The following is a 17,950-nucleotide window of genomic DNA, read 5'->3' as shown; positions in this document are numbered from 1 at the left end:
TAATTAAAGTCCCCAAACAGTCACCCTGAGTTAATTAAAAGGGAGATCATCCTGGGTGGGCCTAACCTAATCAGGCTGGCCTTTAAAAATTACTGGGCCTATGGAGGGGGCCTCACAGATGGAAACTGAGGACAGCCTCTAGTAGCTGAGAGCAATCCCCAGCTGACAGCCGGAAAGAAAACAGGGACCTCAGTGCTATAGAATTCTGCAATTTTGCAGTTAGAATTCTGCAAATCACCTGAATGAGCTGGAAGAGAACTCCAAGCTTCCGATGAAACCACAGTCTCTGCCAAGACCTTGATTTCAGCACAGAATCAATACCCCGAGCAGGGAAATCGGTCAGGCCATGTGCATAGGCTTCTGACCTGCAGAAAATGTGAGATAATAAATGGGTGTATTTATTTACTGCTGTTTGTGGTGGTCAGCCACGCAGAAATAGAAAACTAACACAGATTCACAGCAGGGTTGGGAAACCACTAGAAGATTCTCAACAGTCTATTTTCTGAAATGAGCTACCTAATATATCAAAAATTCTATATTAATCACTTTAACTCCAATGTAACTGTTTACTAAAACCTATTTCTAACTCAAACAAGATTATAAAATGAGGGAATAGGGTTAAAAGATACTCTCTCTACACACATCTGTTAGCATCATTATCCCAAAGTGGAATTCTGATGGGTTGGTACCATTCATCCAGCGGGGCTGGGTGCATGGAATGTAAGAACAAAGTCATGATCCCAGTCTAGGAAGAGCCAAGCATTCACAGACCTAGGAAAATGGTGGGTCAGTCACGAGTGACCATTGGGAAGCTGATAGCCCAAAACTAACTCCAAAGAGAACAGTGCCCGTGGGGAGCTTTGCAGTCCAAAGTCAAGTCTGAAGGCAGCAGTGCCCAAAGGAGATTGACAATCCAAAACCAAGTCCAAAGAGACACAGCAGATGAACTCATCTGGTGGGTTTAATCGGAAGCGTTGTGAGATTGCAGGTTTTAGAGAGAGTGGCAGCCAACTTCTTACATGGATCATCCCCAGGCATAGCAACTTGGGAGGAAGACCAAAATGGGGATTGGGGTGTTGTAAGAATAAAGCAAGAAACTGGCTATAGTCCACTGCATGGGTATTTCTGGAGGATCCCAGCCTTGTCATGTGCCAGACATTCAGAAAGGAGAGCTGCCCTTTGGGATACAGTGCATGTGGAAACAATACCTAATCCTAGGGGCTTTCTAAGCATCTAAAGAGCTTCTGGTCTGTTATCCTACTATAACTGGTAGAGGTGACTCGAAACCTGCCTGTGTATTGAGAGAACTGCTGGATGGACAAAGGACAGGTACAAGGGACAACTGACTTCTATGCCATCTACTTTTCAATCCCATTTCCTCATTTTGAGATGACTCAATTAATCTCCTTTAAAGAAACTTCTGGAGACAGCCACTCGGGTCTAGCTTTCTGAACAGCACCCCAGAGACTGGAGGTGTACTGAATTGCTTTTCTGAAAATATTGACACTCTCTAGTATTACAGCAGGAACTAACATTCCAGGCCAACTCTGCTTTTGAGTTTTGCATGGATTACATTCTTCAGCCATTGCTATAACCCTGTGTGGTAGGTGCTATTTCTTCCTCCTGTTTTACATATGAGGAAACTGAAGCTCAGAGGGATTCAGTAACTTGATCAAGCTCAACCATCTAGGAAGCCAGAGACTAGGCTGAGCCTCCAGGCATTTTGACTCAGGAGTCCTGCTGCCTTCTCTGTTTGCTTCTTAGGATGTGTCACGTAGAATTAGAACTGATTTCTTTCTGCCTCCTCACTAATCTGTACACTCCCTGAGGGCAGGGACCTGATCTTATTTGTATCTGTACCCACAAATTTAGTCTCACTCTTGGCACGCCCCTCTCGTCCTGTGCCTCTCTCCATTGGCTGACTTGGTTCCGGGAAGGAATCCCATGTGGTGACATGAGCTGACCTCACACTGGTGGCTCCAAGTCAGAACCCACACATTCTGAAGCAGGCAGAGCTTCTTAGTTCCACAGATAAACATAGGGCAGATGCTGGACTACAGCTAAATATATCCTTTCACCCATATGATAAAAGACTAACAATTTTTGAGTGATGGACAGGGTTCAAAGTTCTTTCATCTTTTTAGTTTTGTTTTTAACAGAATGCCCATTTCATTTATGCTTGCCTTATGCAGGTAAGTTGAAACCAGTTGGATAAACAACAGGCTCAATGCATAGCTTCAATCTTTGTTTTTTCTCATTTCAGGGGAAGTAAAAAGGGGTAAATTACATTTCACTGCTACAAGTTTTCTTTTTAAGGCTATAAACAGTCACAAACACGCACAAGTGTCACCAAACAGCCCACATGGTCCTCTAAGGAAACTCAATTATCTCCGATTCAAGGGGCTTCCTCAAGACCCAGAGGTAAGTCATTGTATTACTCATGCAGTGAAATGAGAACTGTAGCCTGGGGTCCTCTTACACACTACAGGAATGTGTCTTTTCTGGTGTGTTTGTTAGTAGCATGATCCATAAAATAATATAATTAGATAGACATTGCTTGGAAATTAAATACTATGTTCTTCCCTCTCTGTAGGCTGTGCTTTCTCTTTAGGAAGATCTCTTCTCTTTCATTTCACTCCAATCAGCACACACAAAAAGTTTGACCCCATCCAGATCACACGAATGTGTCTGTGTGACTTTAACTGTAATTTGGCGAACACGTTTTGGCAGCAGAGCATACATCCAGACACAGATGCTTTCCAAGTATAAAACATTCTTTACAATCATTTGTCTTCCATGCTTTGCATTTTGAGTCTTACAGGGAACTCTGTTTATCTCAAAACACAGGAACTGACCCTGACAATCTATTAAGTCAGGCAGCACCTCTTTGTGGAGATATGTTGTGTTTATAAACAATCTCAATTCTGTACAAGAGAAATGCTGTCTGCGTGATATGATAGCATCTAAGTTGTGCTGGAGGAGAAGATACGCTGTTGGGCCCTTCCTGGCACAGGCTCTCTGACCCGATGAGAACACAGCCCCCTTCGGCTCTGCTCTGTCTCTCCCGGTCCTCAACCTGGGAGGAGGTCTCCCAACTTGCATGACTGCAAAGCAGACCAGAAAACAAATGTGCTATGTTCTTGACAGTCCATATTCGTGAAAGGAGACACTGGATGCAAACAGAATACCACATAATTTCACAAATTAAGCCACAAATTTCTGCTAGGCATTGGACTAAATTTATTAACAACATCTACCATCTTAGCTATTTGGAAACTATGTGTTAGGCCCTTCTCTAATCCCTTCTCTAATCCCTTCTCTAATACCCATTTATTTCCTTATTTTCCTAAATCTATCTTAAACCTGTCTCTTCTCTCTGATCCCCTTCAATGACCTTCTAGCTCTGACACCCGCTATGTCCACGCAACTCCTGAGGCATAGTGGTACGTTGAGGGAAATGGGAGGGTGAGTGGGATCCACAAGAATTCCCAAGGCTGTTGTGGTGTGTGGCTCCAGAAGGCACCCCATGGCAGTCAAGACCTATACAGCCCCTGTGTGAAAATTAGAAAAAGGTGCCTCCCCTGGGTGGCTGGGTTAGTAATGATGCCACTTGGGGCAGACTGAAAAATAGCACAGATGTCAAAGCATCAGGAAATACAGAAAATTGAAAAAACATGACCAATACATCCATCCATCCCAAACACATTATCAGTCTTCCTAAAGCTCAGCTATGGCTATTTCACCTGTCCGTTCACCCCACTGCCACCAAAGCTCAGAGGCTGAATTCCGGCCAAGGCATCAGAAGGCCTGCCTCTGGTCCTTGCTTTGACAGTAGCTTGTTTTGTGAGCATTCACCAGCAGTTCGCTGAGACATCTGCCACACCTGAGCTTTGGGTCCCAAGTGTACGTTCTGATATGGAGATAGAGGACAAAATTATTTGTCTGGCCAGGTCACTGGAAGACTCCAATTTTCCCCTGTCACCCTTAGCTCTTGGTTATATGGAAAGATGCCTAACTCATAATAAGGGAAAATACACATTGAAAACACACCATAATTCCAGTTTTCAGCCACCATGTTGAAAGTGGGCAAAACGTTTCATAACAAACTCTACGGGCAAAGGAGTAGGGAAATATAATCTCATATCTTGTTTGTAGTCTAGGAATGAGTGAGCTTCTATAGAGGGCAATTGGCAATTCTTATAAAAAGAATGCACTTGCTTTTTAACCCAGAGTACTGAAATATACTCGGGATTTGTTTTAATCACATGTGGTAAGACACACAGACATGGAAATGACTGTCACGAAGAAAGATGTTAATACTCACAGATTCCCAGAGATGAGAGGCATGGCACACCATGCAGGGCCACGTGGGGAAGGACCAGAGTTGCCAGAAGGCAGGAGGAGGAGAGGGGAGAGCATGGCACAGAGCCTTTTTGGTGTTTTCATGGGAAGGAATGGGCGAGGTGGGATAGGCACCTGGAGTAAGCTTAATGTTGGAGAGTTTGAATAATTTTGGCAGGTTCTGGGCTATAGAAGTAGTTCCTAGCTGTTGGGTAGGTGGCCCTGGGGTGAGTTAAGGCAGAAGGGAGACTGGCTTCGTGTGTGAGTTTGATAAAGGAGGTGGTTGGGGGTGGGCTCTGGATTGGTTGACTTGTATATCAAAGGCCTGCTCACTGGGGAGTCTCTCTAGGAAATAGTCCTGGGAGGGGGAGTCTCTGCAGGATCAAGGCCCCATATGCCAAAGCATCAAGAATACAGAAAATATAGTCAATATACCCAGCAATTCTATTTCTAGAAAATTTTATTAAAAATATGCTTTTCCATTTCCCTAGTCCACGTAATTTCCCATTACACTTGGTGACTTTCTCATCTATTTTTCTCACTCCACAAATACCCCTAACATATCTACCCCAGCCTTGTTCTCAGGGGATGACCTTGTTTCCTCCATCAGTGATAAAATACAAGCAGTTAAAAGAGAGTGTCTGCACCCCCCATCTGCCTGCAACTGCACCCTCCTTCTCTGTCTTTCCCACTGTCCAGGCCAAGGATGACCCCTCACCTGTGCACTAGCCTCCATCCTCTGAGGCCAGATGATCAAGGACACTCCTGGCAATTCTCTCTCCCTTTCCCATAGTATCACAATTTAAAATGTCATCCCCATTCTCATACTAACATGCCTTCAATTTTCCCATCTTAAAGGCGAACCCATCTCTTGATCCCTCGGCCCCCTCACAGCCCCCATTTCTCTTCCCTGCTCTACAGCAAAGCTCCTCAAAAGAGTTTCCAAAACTCCAATTCCTTTCCTCCCATTCTCTCTTGAACCTGCTCCAGTCGAGCTGGCATCCCCGCCACGGTGCTAGTCCTGCCCCCGTCTAGGTCTCCCGTGACCATCCCATTACCAAATCCAAAGGCCAATTTTCAGTACTCGTTGTAGTGAAATCATCTGTAAGCCATGTTCTTCCCCCCTCCCAAATATTTCACCACGAAAATCTGAAAACAGACAGAAAAGTTGAAACTGTAGAGTGAACATGTATACCCCACACCTGATGTCTACGATTAAGCACCTTACACTGCTAGCGTTTTCACGTCCAGGTTCATTTTCTCATGTCCAGCTGACTTTCCTTTGAGATGTGAACCTCAGGGCCCTTTTCTGCTCCTCATCCTGTACCAGTGAAGGGACGGAAAGTGGGGGATGGCCAAGTGTGGGACGAGGAGTAGTCACCTCAATTTGTCAGACTTTACAAGTGGCTGAGCAATGTACGTACTTTGCCAATTGCTCTTTTGTTCCATTTGTACAAACAACTCTCTGGTTATTATTTTTTTTAAGTTTCAGATGATGGGAAGAGTGATACACCTGAGCCTCCAAAGAACAACCATGGTTTTATAGCGCACTCGATAGCCCCAAATACGGACACCCGGAATGCAGGTTCGTGGACTTGCCTCCTAACTTGCCCGGAAATCTCCTTGTGTTGCAGCGCCACACACCTGAGACAGCAGGGCAACACCTGAGTCGTAAAACTAAGGCCAGTCTCCTTTCAGCGACACATGTGGCAGGTGCTGCTATACTGACTCAGGGATCCCATATCTCTACAGAGTAAAAGACGGGGCTTTGGCAAGGACAGGAGGCAGATGAACAAAACGGAGTCAGGGATCATGTGGGAATTCAAATTGTATTTGTTCGCACAGGCTGTGCAATCTAGCACCCGTATTTTTTTCAAATTAAGAATGCTATTTTGGGGGTTGGCCCCACGGCCGAGTGGTTAAGTTCATGCGCTCCGCTTCCGCGGCCCAGGGTTTCACTGGTTCGGATCCTGGGTACGGACATGGCACTGCTTATCAGGACACGCTGAGGCGGCGTCCCACATAGCACAGCCAGAGGCACTCACAACTAGAATATACAACTGTGTACTGGGGGCTTTGGGGAGAAGAAGAAAAAAAAAGATTGGCAACAGATGTTAGCTCAGGTGCCAATCCTGAAAAAAAAGAATGCTATTTTTTTATGGTATTTCTGATTTTGTCTCCCATTCCCCTTTGGAATAACAATATGACGAACGCTATATTAAGTGATACACAGCTAAAACGAAGTTTTATGAGAACTTCTTTTCTTTCTGTTTTTAGCACTGATTCCGCGTAGACCTGCTCTTGTCCAGGTCATTGTGATCGCCGGGGTTGCCCTCAGCATCGCCCTGATCTGTGGGGTCGTTGTCTTCTATGTGGTGTAGTAAGTATATGCTAAGTAACATCTACTGTCCTGAAGTGAGGCATCGCCAATCAACTAGGTAACTGTTTCCTGATGACAATGATTATGATGATGAGAATTCTTATAATCACTAAATTATTATAGTCACTGTAAATTTCTAGACTAGTGTTTTTCAGAATGTGGACTGAACTCATGTTGGGTCATGATATAAATGGAAAAAAAAAAAACAATACAATACAATTTAGAACAGAAAATATTAGGAAGCATTACATGTATTAAAGTAAATGCTGATTTTTAAACTTTTCAGACAGACAGACAGACACACAGTTGTAAGGTAAAATGTATTTCTTACCCGGATCATGGTCAAAAATGTTTGGAGAGCCACGTCTGAGATGCTGGCATCCTCCCAAAATGTGGTGTTCCAAAGCGAACTTGATACTTTAGACGGAATCCTAACAGTGCAAAGCAGAAAAGAGTGCCCACTCTCTTTTTCACTAGAGACTTGTTGTTCTCAAAGCAGTCCGGGGTAGTTCTCAAAGCAGTCCGGGGCGACAGGAGCGCTGGGGAGGTGCTTCATCTTGTTTGTGCACGTGAGGCTTGTGGTCAAGCTCCTTCCAGGTGTGATCATTTTGAAATTAGTGTTAGACACAAATGAGCTGCACTGCGGCATCACACTACCCCGACCAGAACCCACACACTGCTTCCTCCTCCAGGACTCATCCCGGGGTCCCGGCGTTTCCCATCAGAGCCAGCTCAAGGACATACTGAATTATCGGCTTTATTAGAATCAAGTGTGAACACAAGGAATATATGGCCATATGTAGGAAATTTTTTAAGGTAGCCCTTTTAGGACCATCTCGGAGTATGTCAGATGGAGGCAAAATGAGATTAGTGGTAAAACTGAAGAAATTTTGCTAATGAGAGAGTGTAACCTGCATGTTGGGTTCTGGGCTATCTAATGTGGACATCTCCTTTGACTCAATTTATGTAACTGCAATTTCAGTTTATTTCATTAATGTAGACAAAGATGTTAACAGACATAAAGTTTCCTAAGATAACTCACTAAAACGCACCCTCCTGGACTGTCAGTGCCCAGTCGAGTGGCTGAGCTAACGTCAACTCTCGCAGGTTTTACATTTGTGTGACCTCAAGGGTGCACCGGGCTATTCTAGAGCCTAAGGCAAAAGGAAAAACACATGCCCCAAAGAGCATGTTTTTATGTAATTTTTCACGGTTAATTTTTTCCAGAAGTAGATTTTGAAAATACTATTGGTGAGTTTGCTTTCATTTAAACCAGGAAAGTAAAATAAATCCTGTTTCTCGTATAGACAAAATATTTAAACTTTACATCATGTTGTGAGTTTTGATACACCACTTTTCAATTTTTTAGGATATTCTCAACTTCTTTACTGTTTTGGAAAAGAATAACCATTTAAAAATACATAAAGATGGGCCGGCCTGGTGGCGCAGCAGTTAAGTTCGCACGTTCCGCTTCGGCGGCCCAGGGTTCGTTGGCTCGGGATCCCGGTTGTGGACATGGCACCGCTTGGCATGCTGTGGTAGGTGTCCCACATATAAAGTAGAGGAAGATGGGCACAGATGTTAGCTCAGGGCTAGTCTTCCTCAGCAAAAAGAGGAGGATTGGCAGCAGATGTTAGCTCAGGGCTAATCTTCCTCAAGAAAAAAAAAGTCCTAAAAATACATAAAAAGACGTGTATAGAGACACATTTTTCTCTTGACTCAGGCTCCCATATGATTCATCACAGCCCTGTTGGATCCTGCCTTTATTTAAAATTTTGATATTTGGTTATCATGGATTTTTTCCATTCGTTTCAATTTTTTTAAATATTTAGTTAAAATATTTATCATCATTACTGAGTTTTTTGGCACCCCCTTAAGTTTTGCACCTGAGGTAAGCACCTCACTCTCCTCACCCAAATCCTGGTCCTGTCTGAACTTCTTGATTATCTTTAGCAATGCTGACGGTCAGAGCAGTTCTTCCTGCTGTGCAGTGTGCATTTGGAATGCTCCTCCTACACCCTTTCCTCCATCACAGCACCTTAGAACACAAATAAGCTAATCCTAAAATTATTTTTTATTACATGAATCAAACAGAATTAGGAAGGTAAGTATGTTAGGAAAAAGTAAACCACTTTATTATCTGTTTCCACATCAAATAGAAATTGCCGTTTGATGATGCACTTCCAGAGTTGCCTCAGGTGCAAAGTTAAAGGGGTGCCCAAAACTCAGTAATCAAGATAAATAATATTTTAATGCCTTTTTTTTTTTTTTTTTGGTGAGGAAGATTAGTGTTGAGCTAACATCCATTGCCAATCTTCCTCTTTTTTTTGCTTGGGGAAGATTAGCCCTAAGCTAATCCGTGCCAGTCCTCCTCTATTTTGTATGTGGGACGCCTCCACAGCATGGCTGATAAGTGGAGTAGGTCCATGCCAGGGATCCCAACACAGGCCACCAAAGGGGAATGTGCAGAACCTTAACCACTCGGCCATGGAGCCAGCCTCAATTAATGCCATATTTTTAAAAAATCTAAATTAATGTCCCCCAAGTCCACAATGAACAAAATGTCAACATTCTAAGTACAGGATCAGTAACAGTGCTGGGCCAAGCCATACTGGAGACTGAGCAAAAGGAAAAATCAGTAGTGGCTATACTCTCTTTATTTAAAATGTCAATATTTTGTTCATCATGGATTTCTTGGCCTTTTTCTTTTGTAAGATATTGCATTAGATATTATTTATCTTGACTATGGAGTTTTGCACCCAATGTGAGCGCCTCAGTTACCTCCCCCTGGTCCTGGCTCTGATCCGTGCTCGGCATTATCAGTTACTCCTTTTCTGCCCATCACACAAATTTGAGATCTATGATCACTTGGTTTAGCTGTCTACTTCTGCCTCCCTCCCCCACCTACCGCTATGTACTTGTGACTCCTTTTCAGTCAAAAAGTCACACGATTAAGACATGATGATTTTTCGTGAAAATCGTGCCCCTAAATCTATCTATATTATTCTCCAGTCGACTTGTACAGGCTGAGGAAAGACAACAACTTGCGTTGCTTTATAAAAATGTCAGGATACCATTATTAGGAGAGGAAGAGGAAGTCTCCGAGGATGAGGGCCAGGACGAGTCCACTTACCTACTTCCAGAGAATGAGAAGGAGCTGGAAAAGTTCATTCATTCAGGTAGAGGATCGTCGACCAGTTGATCTTGTCAAACCCAAAGTCACAGCTGGGCTGGCAATGATGGTTTGGTTTTCAAAAGCAAAGCTAAGTGGGAGTTAATGGAGTTTGAGGTAAGAAAGATGAATATTTACAGCCACACGTCAGAAATGAACCGTTCTCATCAAATTATACAGAGGAGCAAAGAGCTCTGTGGTTCCTTTTGCAGGGCAATTCCAAAGGATTGAAAACAGAGTTCAGAAAACTAAACTTTTTGGGCTGGCCTGGTGGCACAGCGGTTAAGTGCTCATGTTCTGCTTTGGCGGCCTGGGGTTCGCCGGTTCAGATCCCAGGTGTGGACATGGCATTGCTTGGCACACCATGCTGTGGTAGGCGTCCCACATATAAAGTAGAGGAAGGTGGGCATGGATGTTAGCTCAGTCTTCCTCAGCAAAAAGAGGAGGATTGGCAGCAGTTAGCTCAGAGCTAATCTTCCTCAGAAAAAAGAAAACTAAACTTTTCCTGGAGAAAACACTTCCCTTAAACATACTTTTTAATGTGGTGTTATTCCTGAGTTCAGAACACAGGCAGCCAGGTGTCCCTCCTGCACAGTCTGCCTCAATCTGCTGTGGAAATGGGAGCCGGGCCTACAAAACAGAGGTCACTACCCTCAGGTCCAAGACCGCTGTATGAGAGAGGCCCACCCAGCCTGCAAATCCTTTTGGGGAGGGGGCAAATCCTAATTGTGTAGAAACCCTGAGATTCTTGGACATTAAAAAAATTCTACAGCAAAACTATGAAGAGAGGGCAGTGTCTGGTTTAGCGGGACGAACCGTGCCTGCAGAGTTGCCTCTCCGACAGCCCCAGACATGCGGGCAGGAAGAGGCTGAAAGGCTGAGACGAGAAGAGATCACCGATGCTTATGAGGCAGATGGCCCTTGTCCCACCCTTAGAAAATATGTTTTCAGTGTCTTTTCATTACATCAAATTATAACTTTTCTGCACTCTTTTTCTTGGGGGGGGGCAGGGCATTTATAAAGCTTAAATACAGAAAGTGGGAAAATAATTTTAAAATTCAATTTTCACCATCCTTATCAGGCAAATAATGTTCATTCTATCTTGAAAATTCACCTGTTTGTAACTTTATTTTTCCACACATTTTCCCTCACCTCTTTTGCCTCCATTTCTGTTCCTCCTTTGTTAGTATCTCCGTAACATTACGTCTACATTTTAGTTATTAGATCGAAAAGAAGACAACAACTCGAAAAGAAGAGCTTGAAGAAGGAGCACAATTTTGTCGAGCAAATGAAAATAGAGCATGCTGTGTCTGCTGCAGAGATGGGGACTGAGGGTGCCCACCAGCCGGGCGCGGGGTCAGCTGGCCAGTGAGGCAAGGACTGCGGGGCCACCGGCCCAGGGCGACCGTGCGCGCCACCTACTCCGTCTGCAGAGGCCTCCCTGAGCGTGAGAAAGAAACTAGAAGTGCATGACAGAAAAGAAATGCATGTGCTAGAGCAATTCCTGCTTCTTAGCTCTCGTAGTTCATGAATAATTATTATCATTTAATCGGAAAAGAGAAAAATCCAACTTCCTAAGTGTGAAAAAGAAATTGTCTGGATTTTCTTTTCTTGCTCCTAATCAGAAACTCAAGCACTCTCTCTGGGCAGTCTCCCTGACGGTCCTGGGAAACCGCTTTCATTAAACAAAACTTTCTCAGTGATACTATCTGTTGACTGAAATAAAGAATCTAAGCATGGGTTAATTAAAGGAATTTATTTGATAATCAAAGTGAGGAATTTGAATCCTAGAAACAGTCCAAGAGAGTGTTGAGGACCTGCTCTGAGGTCTACAGGTCTGATGCAGTTGACATACTTTTTAACAAAGCGGTGACGTGCAGGAAAGGGCTTACACATCTAGCAGTCAGTCATCCACTTCAAGGAGAGCAAGAGCTGTTTGTTTACACATCAAACCAAGCTTGTAATGTCGGCGTTGGTGTGGAGGGAGGCAAGGAGCAAGGTCGTCACTCTTTCCTTCAACCTCTAAGAAATGCAGCTGGGAAATGTGAGAAGGATGTTCTCTCCTTTCTGACTCATCCTGCTGGCATCTGGAGTCGTGAGATGAGGGGCTGCAAGGTCATTAGACCCAGGCGTGTGAGGTCTGCACGGCTGCTTCACAGCACAGCATGGATTTTACTGAACTGACTTTAAGCCTATGCAGCTTGCTTTTAGATTTGCCTGTTAGACCAGGGAGAGGGGTCCCAGTTTCGTTCATGTGTTGATCAATTCCAGTAGCTGTCTCCATTTTACGCATGAGGAGACTGAGAATATCAAAATAAATATGACGCCAGATTAAGATACAGTCTTCCTGTTTTTAAGAGCTGGGACCTGGGGAGTGAAATAAGTCTGCCAGGAAGGAGCTATAAAACATAGCCAGACATGTCGAGTGCCATAAGCTGGGAGCTGCCAAAAGCTGTGGGAACACAAAAGAGGCAAAATTTAGTCTAAATGGTGCGGTTGCTTTGGAAAATGGTCTGATGGTTCCTCAAAAAGTTAAACATAGAGTCACTACATGACCCAGCAATTCCACTTCTAGGTATATATCCAAGAGAATTGAGAACACATGCACACAGAAAACTTGCACACAAGTGTTCCGAGCAGCACTATTCATAAGAGCAAAAAGGTGGAAACAACACAAATGTCCATCAACTGGTGAATGGATAAACTGTGGTCCATCCACATGATGGAATATTACTCAGCAATGAAAAAGATAGAAGTACTGACACATGCTTTCACATGGATGACCCTTGAAAACATCATCATAAGTGGAAGAAGTTAGACACAAAAGGCCACACACTGTATGATTCCATTTATATGAATTTCCCAGAAAAGGCAAATCCACAGAGACAGAAAGTAGATTAGTGGCTCCAGGAGCTGGGGGAGGGGAGCAAAGGGAAGGCCTGCTGATGGGTATGGGCTTTCTTTTGGGCTGATGAAAATGTTAAAAAATTAGATTAGACAGTGGTGATGGTTGTACAACCTTGTGGATGTGCTAAAAAACATGGGATCATACACTGTAAAAGAGTGAATTCTGTGGCGTGTGAATCAAATTCTCAATCAAGCTGTTAAAAAAAAAGATTTAGTCTAATTCGATGGTGAGCTGAAGCCAGACCCAGGTCTCTTGACTCTTCTTTTCAGTTTCTATCTTTCCTAAATGAAGAAAATTGCAAGAGAGAATGTGACCAAGGAATAATGGGACTATTTATTAGAAACTGGGACAGACCAAAGACTCTTTCAGCCAGTGGTGGGCACCTGTCTAGTAGTGCTGCCAGGAAGGAGTTACATGTGGGATGGGCGGCCCAGCTGACAGCAGGGCAAAGGAACGGTGGCAAAATGCACTGGCTCACAGCTCCCAGAGCCTGGATGGGCCCCCGGTGTTCCTCACTGCAGCCTCATACCCTTAGGCAAGAGACACACGCAGCCCTCTGAGATAAAATCCTAACTCAGGACACACCAACATGCAAGACTCCTGTTTTAGTCTGCTCGGGCTGCCGTGAAGACTACTGTTGACTGGGTGGCTTAAACAGCAAACGTTTATTTCTCATGGTTCTGGAGGCTAGAAGTCCGAGATCAGGGTGCTGGCCTGGTTAGGTTCTGGTGCAGGCCCTGTTCCTGGTCTCCTCACATGGCAGAGGGAGAGGGAGAGAAGAAGCAAGCTGGCTCCTGTCTCTTCTTTTAAGGGCACTAATCCCATTCACAAGGGCTCCACCCTCACGACCTGATTATCTCCCAAAGGCCCCACCTCCAAACACCACCACACGTGGAATTAGGCTTCAACCAGTGAGTTTGGAGGGTGACAGATACAAACACTCATTCCATAGAAACTGCTTTTAAAAACACTTTGCTTTTCAGCAAATATTTGTTGAGTAGCTACCACATGCCAGCAGCTTGTTCATATGACAGACAACATGGCAAAGCAAGTTTGAATATTTCTCAACAAGTCTTATGACTTCTGGATTACCTGTAGTGGGTATAATGTGTCTGAAGGAGGAGATGCCAACTCTAAGAAAACCTCTGCCAGGGCCACCTGGTTATGCCCCACAGTTCAAAACCTTCCCGGGAGCTGGGTGATACCGGAGGAAGCAGGGGCTCAGTCCTTTCCACCGTTGATAATTCTCGGAATGATTATATCCCAGGGCTCCAAATCAGGCGAGGGCCCAGAAAGTGGCGAGGCCAGGCTCCAGCACGCCCCTGGCCTCTGGAATCCATGCGGGTCTGCGACCAGGCCCTGCAGCCAGTGTAGCCAGCATGGGACGTGCTCCAGAGTCGGTTTTGCTGGCAATGCACTACACACTGTACATGGATGCCAGCATGGAGAGGCTGGACAGCTTTTAATCACTTATCAAGTACACGAGGAAGGGAAGAGCATGAATCTTCTGGGGCGGGTGTCTCTTAGCAAAAGTGCCTGTCCTGGTGGTGCAGCGGTTAAGTGCTCACGTTTGGTGGCCCGGGTTCTTTGGCCCGGATCCCGGTGTGGACATGGCACCGCGTGGCAAGCCATGCTGTGGTAGGCGTCCCATGTATAAAGTAGAGGAAGATGGGCCTGGATGTTAGCTCAGGGCCAGCCTTCCTCAGCAAAAAGAGGAGGACTGGCAGTAGTTGGCTCAGCGCTAATCTTCCCCCCACAACCAAAAAAAAAAAAAAAAAGCGCCTGTGGAGGCAGAATCCGAAGGCGGCCCCAAGATTCCCGCCGCGCAGAGTACACAAGCTGTGTAATTCCCTCCCCTCCACTGTGGGCCTGCAAATATGACGGGGTGACTCGTGTGATGAGGCAAAGGGGAGAGGATAGTTACTCCCTTAATTGCTACTAACATATATAAGACTGCGTCTCAGCAAACTGGAGCGCCACCTCTCCCGGGCTTTAGGGACTGGCTCCATGCAGGGAAAAACCTTCGCTAATGAACCCCGTGTGAAGGCTTAAGGCCGCCTCAGATCTTTCCTGGGTGTGCATCTTCCCTGGCTTCTGTGTGTGTGTGTGTTCCCCATTTCTGCAGCATACATGGCTGCATTTAAACGTCTTAATTTCTCTAATAGTCTCACCCCTGTTTTATTTCCCTGCCATAATCTTTTTGTCCTCAGGGACCTGCAGGAGTGCAGTCTCCGTGCCCGTCTCCCAAGATTTGGAATCGGCCAGTGCCCTTACAGGCCTCCAATCCGGATTGCAAACTCTCACTGCTGTTCCCATCAGCGCAGAGGCAGGCCGTGCGGACACGCGGCCCGGGCTCAGCCTTCAGACAAGGCAGAACATGCAGTCATGTTCCTTCTCTGCGGTAGACCTGAGAGTGGGGCAGCTTCCTCCCCACTGTGCTGTGACTCCCAGGAAGGAGGGCATAGGGCGAGGGCCAGCAAAAATGCTCCCAAATTTCTTATCATTTCAATGGTGGGTTTTTTTCGGCCAAGGTGTTTGCTTGGTTTCTGCAGATCCTTCACTGGTTTCTACAGTGCTCACAAAGCTGCCCTGATCAGCATGTTGTTCACCCCGTGTTTTTAGGGGAAACATGGACCTGCAGTTTCCTAGGTTGCCGTTTACTGATGTCACTCTGATTTAATGTTAAACTTTCATAATCTTTCTTATCATTGGCCATCGCTGGCCTTCGGGAATTCTTGTCATTGATACAAAGGTTTTGCACTTATTTTTTTTAAGGAAGATTAGCCCTGAGCTAACTACTGCCAATCCTCCCTCTTTTTGCTGAGGAAGACTGGCCCTGAGCTAACATCCAAGCCCATCTTCCTCTACCCTATACGTGGGACCCCTACCGCAGCATGGCTTGCCAAGCGGCGCCATGTCCACACCCGGGATCCCAACCGGGGAACCCCGGGCCACCGAGAAGCAGAACGTGAGCACTTAACCGCTGCACCACCCCGCCGGCCCCTTGCACTCTTTTGAGATGATATCTATCTCTTTAATTTGTAGGTGAAGGAGACCTGGCATGAAATGTGGTTGTTCTTGCACGCGAGGCATCCACAAGACTGGCTGGACTTTTCTGCAAACAGAATGTTCTGCCTGGTGAACTCACAAGGCCCCAGGGAAAACATTGCTTGCAAACAAGAATGTTTTATCAGCTCCTCAAAAGGAGCAAGCCTGGGACCTTGGGAGTTTGAAACGTTATGAAGGAACCTGTTAAAATGAACAGATGTGTAGGGGAAAGGTCATTATTGTGGGACGCTTGCGCAGGTTTAGGTCACTGACTCACTGCTTTGGCAAAAGGCCGGCTTTGTTTAGGGGCTATAAGAATAAAGAGCCCGGCTAGCTCGGGGATAGAGGAGAAGACTACTACACAGCAACCACTGTTCGTATATTCATTTCGTCAGCAACAGGACAGGTTTTGATGAGGGGACTTCAAGCATTTCTGGTAACATTCTAAACTTTTATGATAGGGTTCTAAACATTTTTGATGAGGTGGGAAAGGAATTTTAACACCAGATCTTCCTGAATGAGGGATCCCCTCACTTCCGATAAGAGTCCAACTTTCAAGCCCCAGTCGTGTCCTGGTCCTTGGGTTCTGTGGGAAGGAGGATCTTTAGTTCCAAGGTCGTTTCAAGTCACAATTTCTCCTTTTGTGCGAGCCCTGGCTATGTGAGTTTGCACATTTTCTGAAAGGCAGTTCTTAATCACTGTGTTAATAAGAGATGGGTCAGTTGAACTGGTCCTGGAGGGCCCGAGATTACATCTGCAGTTGGAATCCTGGAAAACTGGCAGAAGCTGGTGAAGGGTTAAGAATTCTTATCAAGGTCAGCTCTCCCAGATCTCTCTCTGTAGTGCCCATTTGAGAGAAGGTAAAAATTTCTTGTCCCTTCCTTTCCAAATTTAGCTTAGCAGGAGAAAATACTTGTGTGAACTGATTTCTTCAGTATAGCGACTCTGGTAAATTTTGGTATGAGTACTCTTGTTTTCTATAGATGCCTTTCCTCCCAGTCATGGTTCTCTTTTGTCTCTGTCTTTTGTGTCATTTGTCATAGGAGGAGAAGCATAAGGCAGATGAGGTTGTCTTTTTATCTTGTTCTATGTCTTTGGCTTTGTGACCAGTGAGAATACTCTCTGGTCTTCACCAGCCAGAAGATGCCAAGTGTTGGCTTGCATCTGGCAGCCACCCTAACAGGCTGGAGATCTGAGAGAGGAAGTGACAAGCAGCATTCTGTGTCACGGTGGCAGCTCTCAGGGGACTTTGTCTTAAGGTGTCCCGATCCAGAAGGGGCTTTTGTCATCTCAACCTTTGTTGTCTCATTAGTGCTGGAAAAGTCTCATTCCAGTAGCTCCTGCCTAGTGTCACAGATTAGCAGATCTGTGACTAGAGGCATCTCAGGTTCTCGTGGCAAACCAGAGACACCATGTTCACTAAGACCATTCTTACTGCCTGTGACAATGAATGTCTTTGCTTTCTTAAGCTAACTCTGGGAGTGAACTTTCTGGATCTTGAGAGGGCTGCAACTTTTGCACCCATCATTAAGCCATATAAAAGCGTATTGGGGGGCTGGCCAGGTGGCACAGCAGTTAAGTTCGCATGTTCTGCTTCAGTGGCCTGGGGTTCGCCAGTTCAGATCCCGGGTAAGGACATGGCACCTCTTGGCAAGCCATGCTGTGGCAGGCGTCCCACATATAAAGTAGAGGAAGATGGGCACAGATGTTAGCTCAGGGCCAGTCTTTCTCAGCAAAAGAAGAGGAGGAATGGCGCCGATGTTAGCTCAGGGCTAATCTTCCTCAAAAAAGGAGAAAGCATATTGGTTTGATTGATATTGAGATAAATAGATCATTGAAGAGTCTACTTGTCAATGGCCAGATGACGAATCCTTTGAATTTAAAAAACTCCTATATTTCAGAATTTTTAGAGAGTTCTCCTCCTAAACAACTGTCTTATTTGTACCTATGGAAAGAGCAAATTGAAAAGAGGACATGAAGCAGTATGGTGGCTGACCTTAGGGACTCCCTTGAGAAGAGGAAATTACCAAGCCCTTTTTACCTCCACTTCCAGAAGATCCTACCAAATCTAGAGAAGAGTTAAAAAGATCAGTGGTCATTC

At 45.2% G+C, this 17,950-nt stretch overlaps 1 protein-coding gene across 2 annotated transcripts; it reads left to right on the top strand.

Annotated features, from left to right (window-relative positions):
- The first annotated feature begins 1,974 nt into the window (after positions 1-1,974).
- On the top strand, positions 1,975-12,230 carry C9H19orf18 (chromosome 9 C19orf18 homolog). 2 transcript variants are annotated; one of them, XM_008531171.2, is made up of 6 exons: positions 1,975-2,192; positions 2,317-2,421; positions 5,834-5,926; positions 6,619-6,721; positions 9,734-9,900; positions 11,111-12,230. In XM_008531171.2, exons 1-6 carry the CDS (start codon positions 2,111-2,113, stop codon positions 11,263-11,265), a joined length of 705 nt encoding a protein of 234 aa, XP_008529393.1. In that variant the 5' UTR covers positions 1,975-2,110; the 3' UTR covers positions 11,266-12,230. The 2 variants fall into 2 exon arrangements, with proteins under 2 accessions (XP_008529393.1, XP_008529392.1); XM_008531170.2 differs by having other exon boundaries at positions 1,976-2,192; positions 5,828-5,926.
- The last annotated feature ends 5,720 nt before the right edge of the window (positions 12,231-17,950 follow it).

This window comes from Equus przewalskii, chromosome 9 (assembly GCF_037783145.1).
Source record: "Equus przewalskii isolate Varuska chromosome 9, EquPr2, whole genome shotgun sequence".
NCBI lineage: Eukaryota > Metazoa > Chordata > Mammalia > Perissodactyla > Equidae > Equus > Equus przewalskii.
Note: the sequence above shows the minus strand (reverse complement) of the source record. Positions and strands in the feature narration are given on the sequence as shown.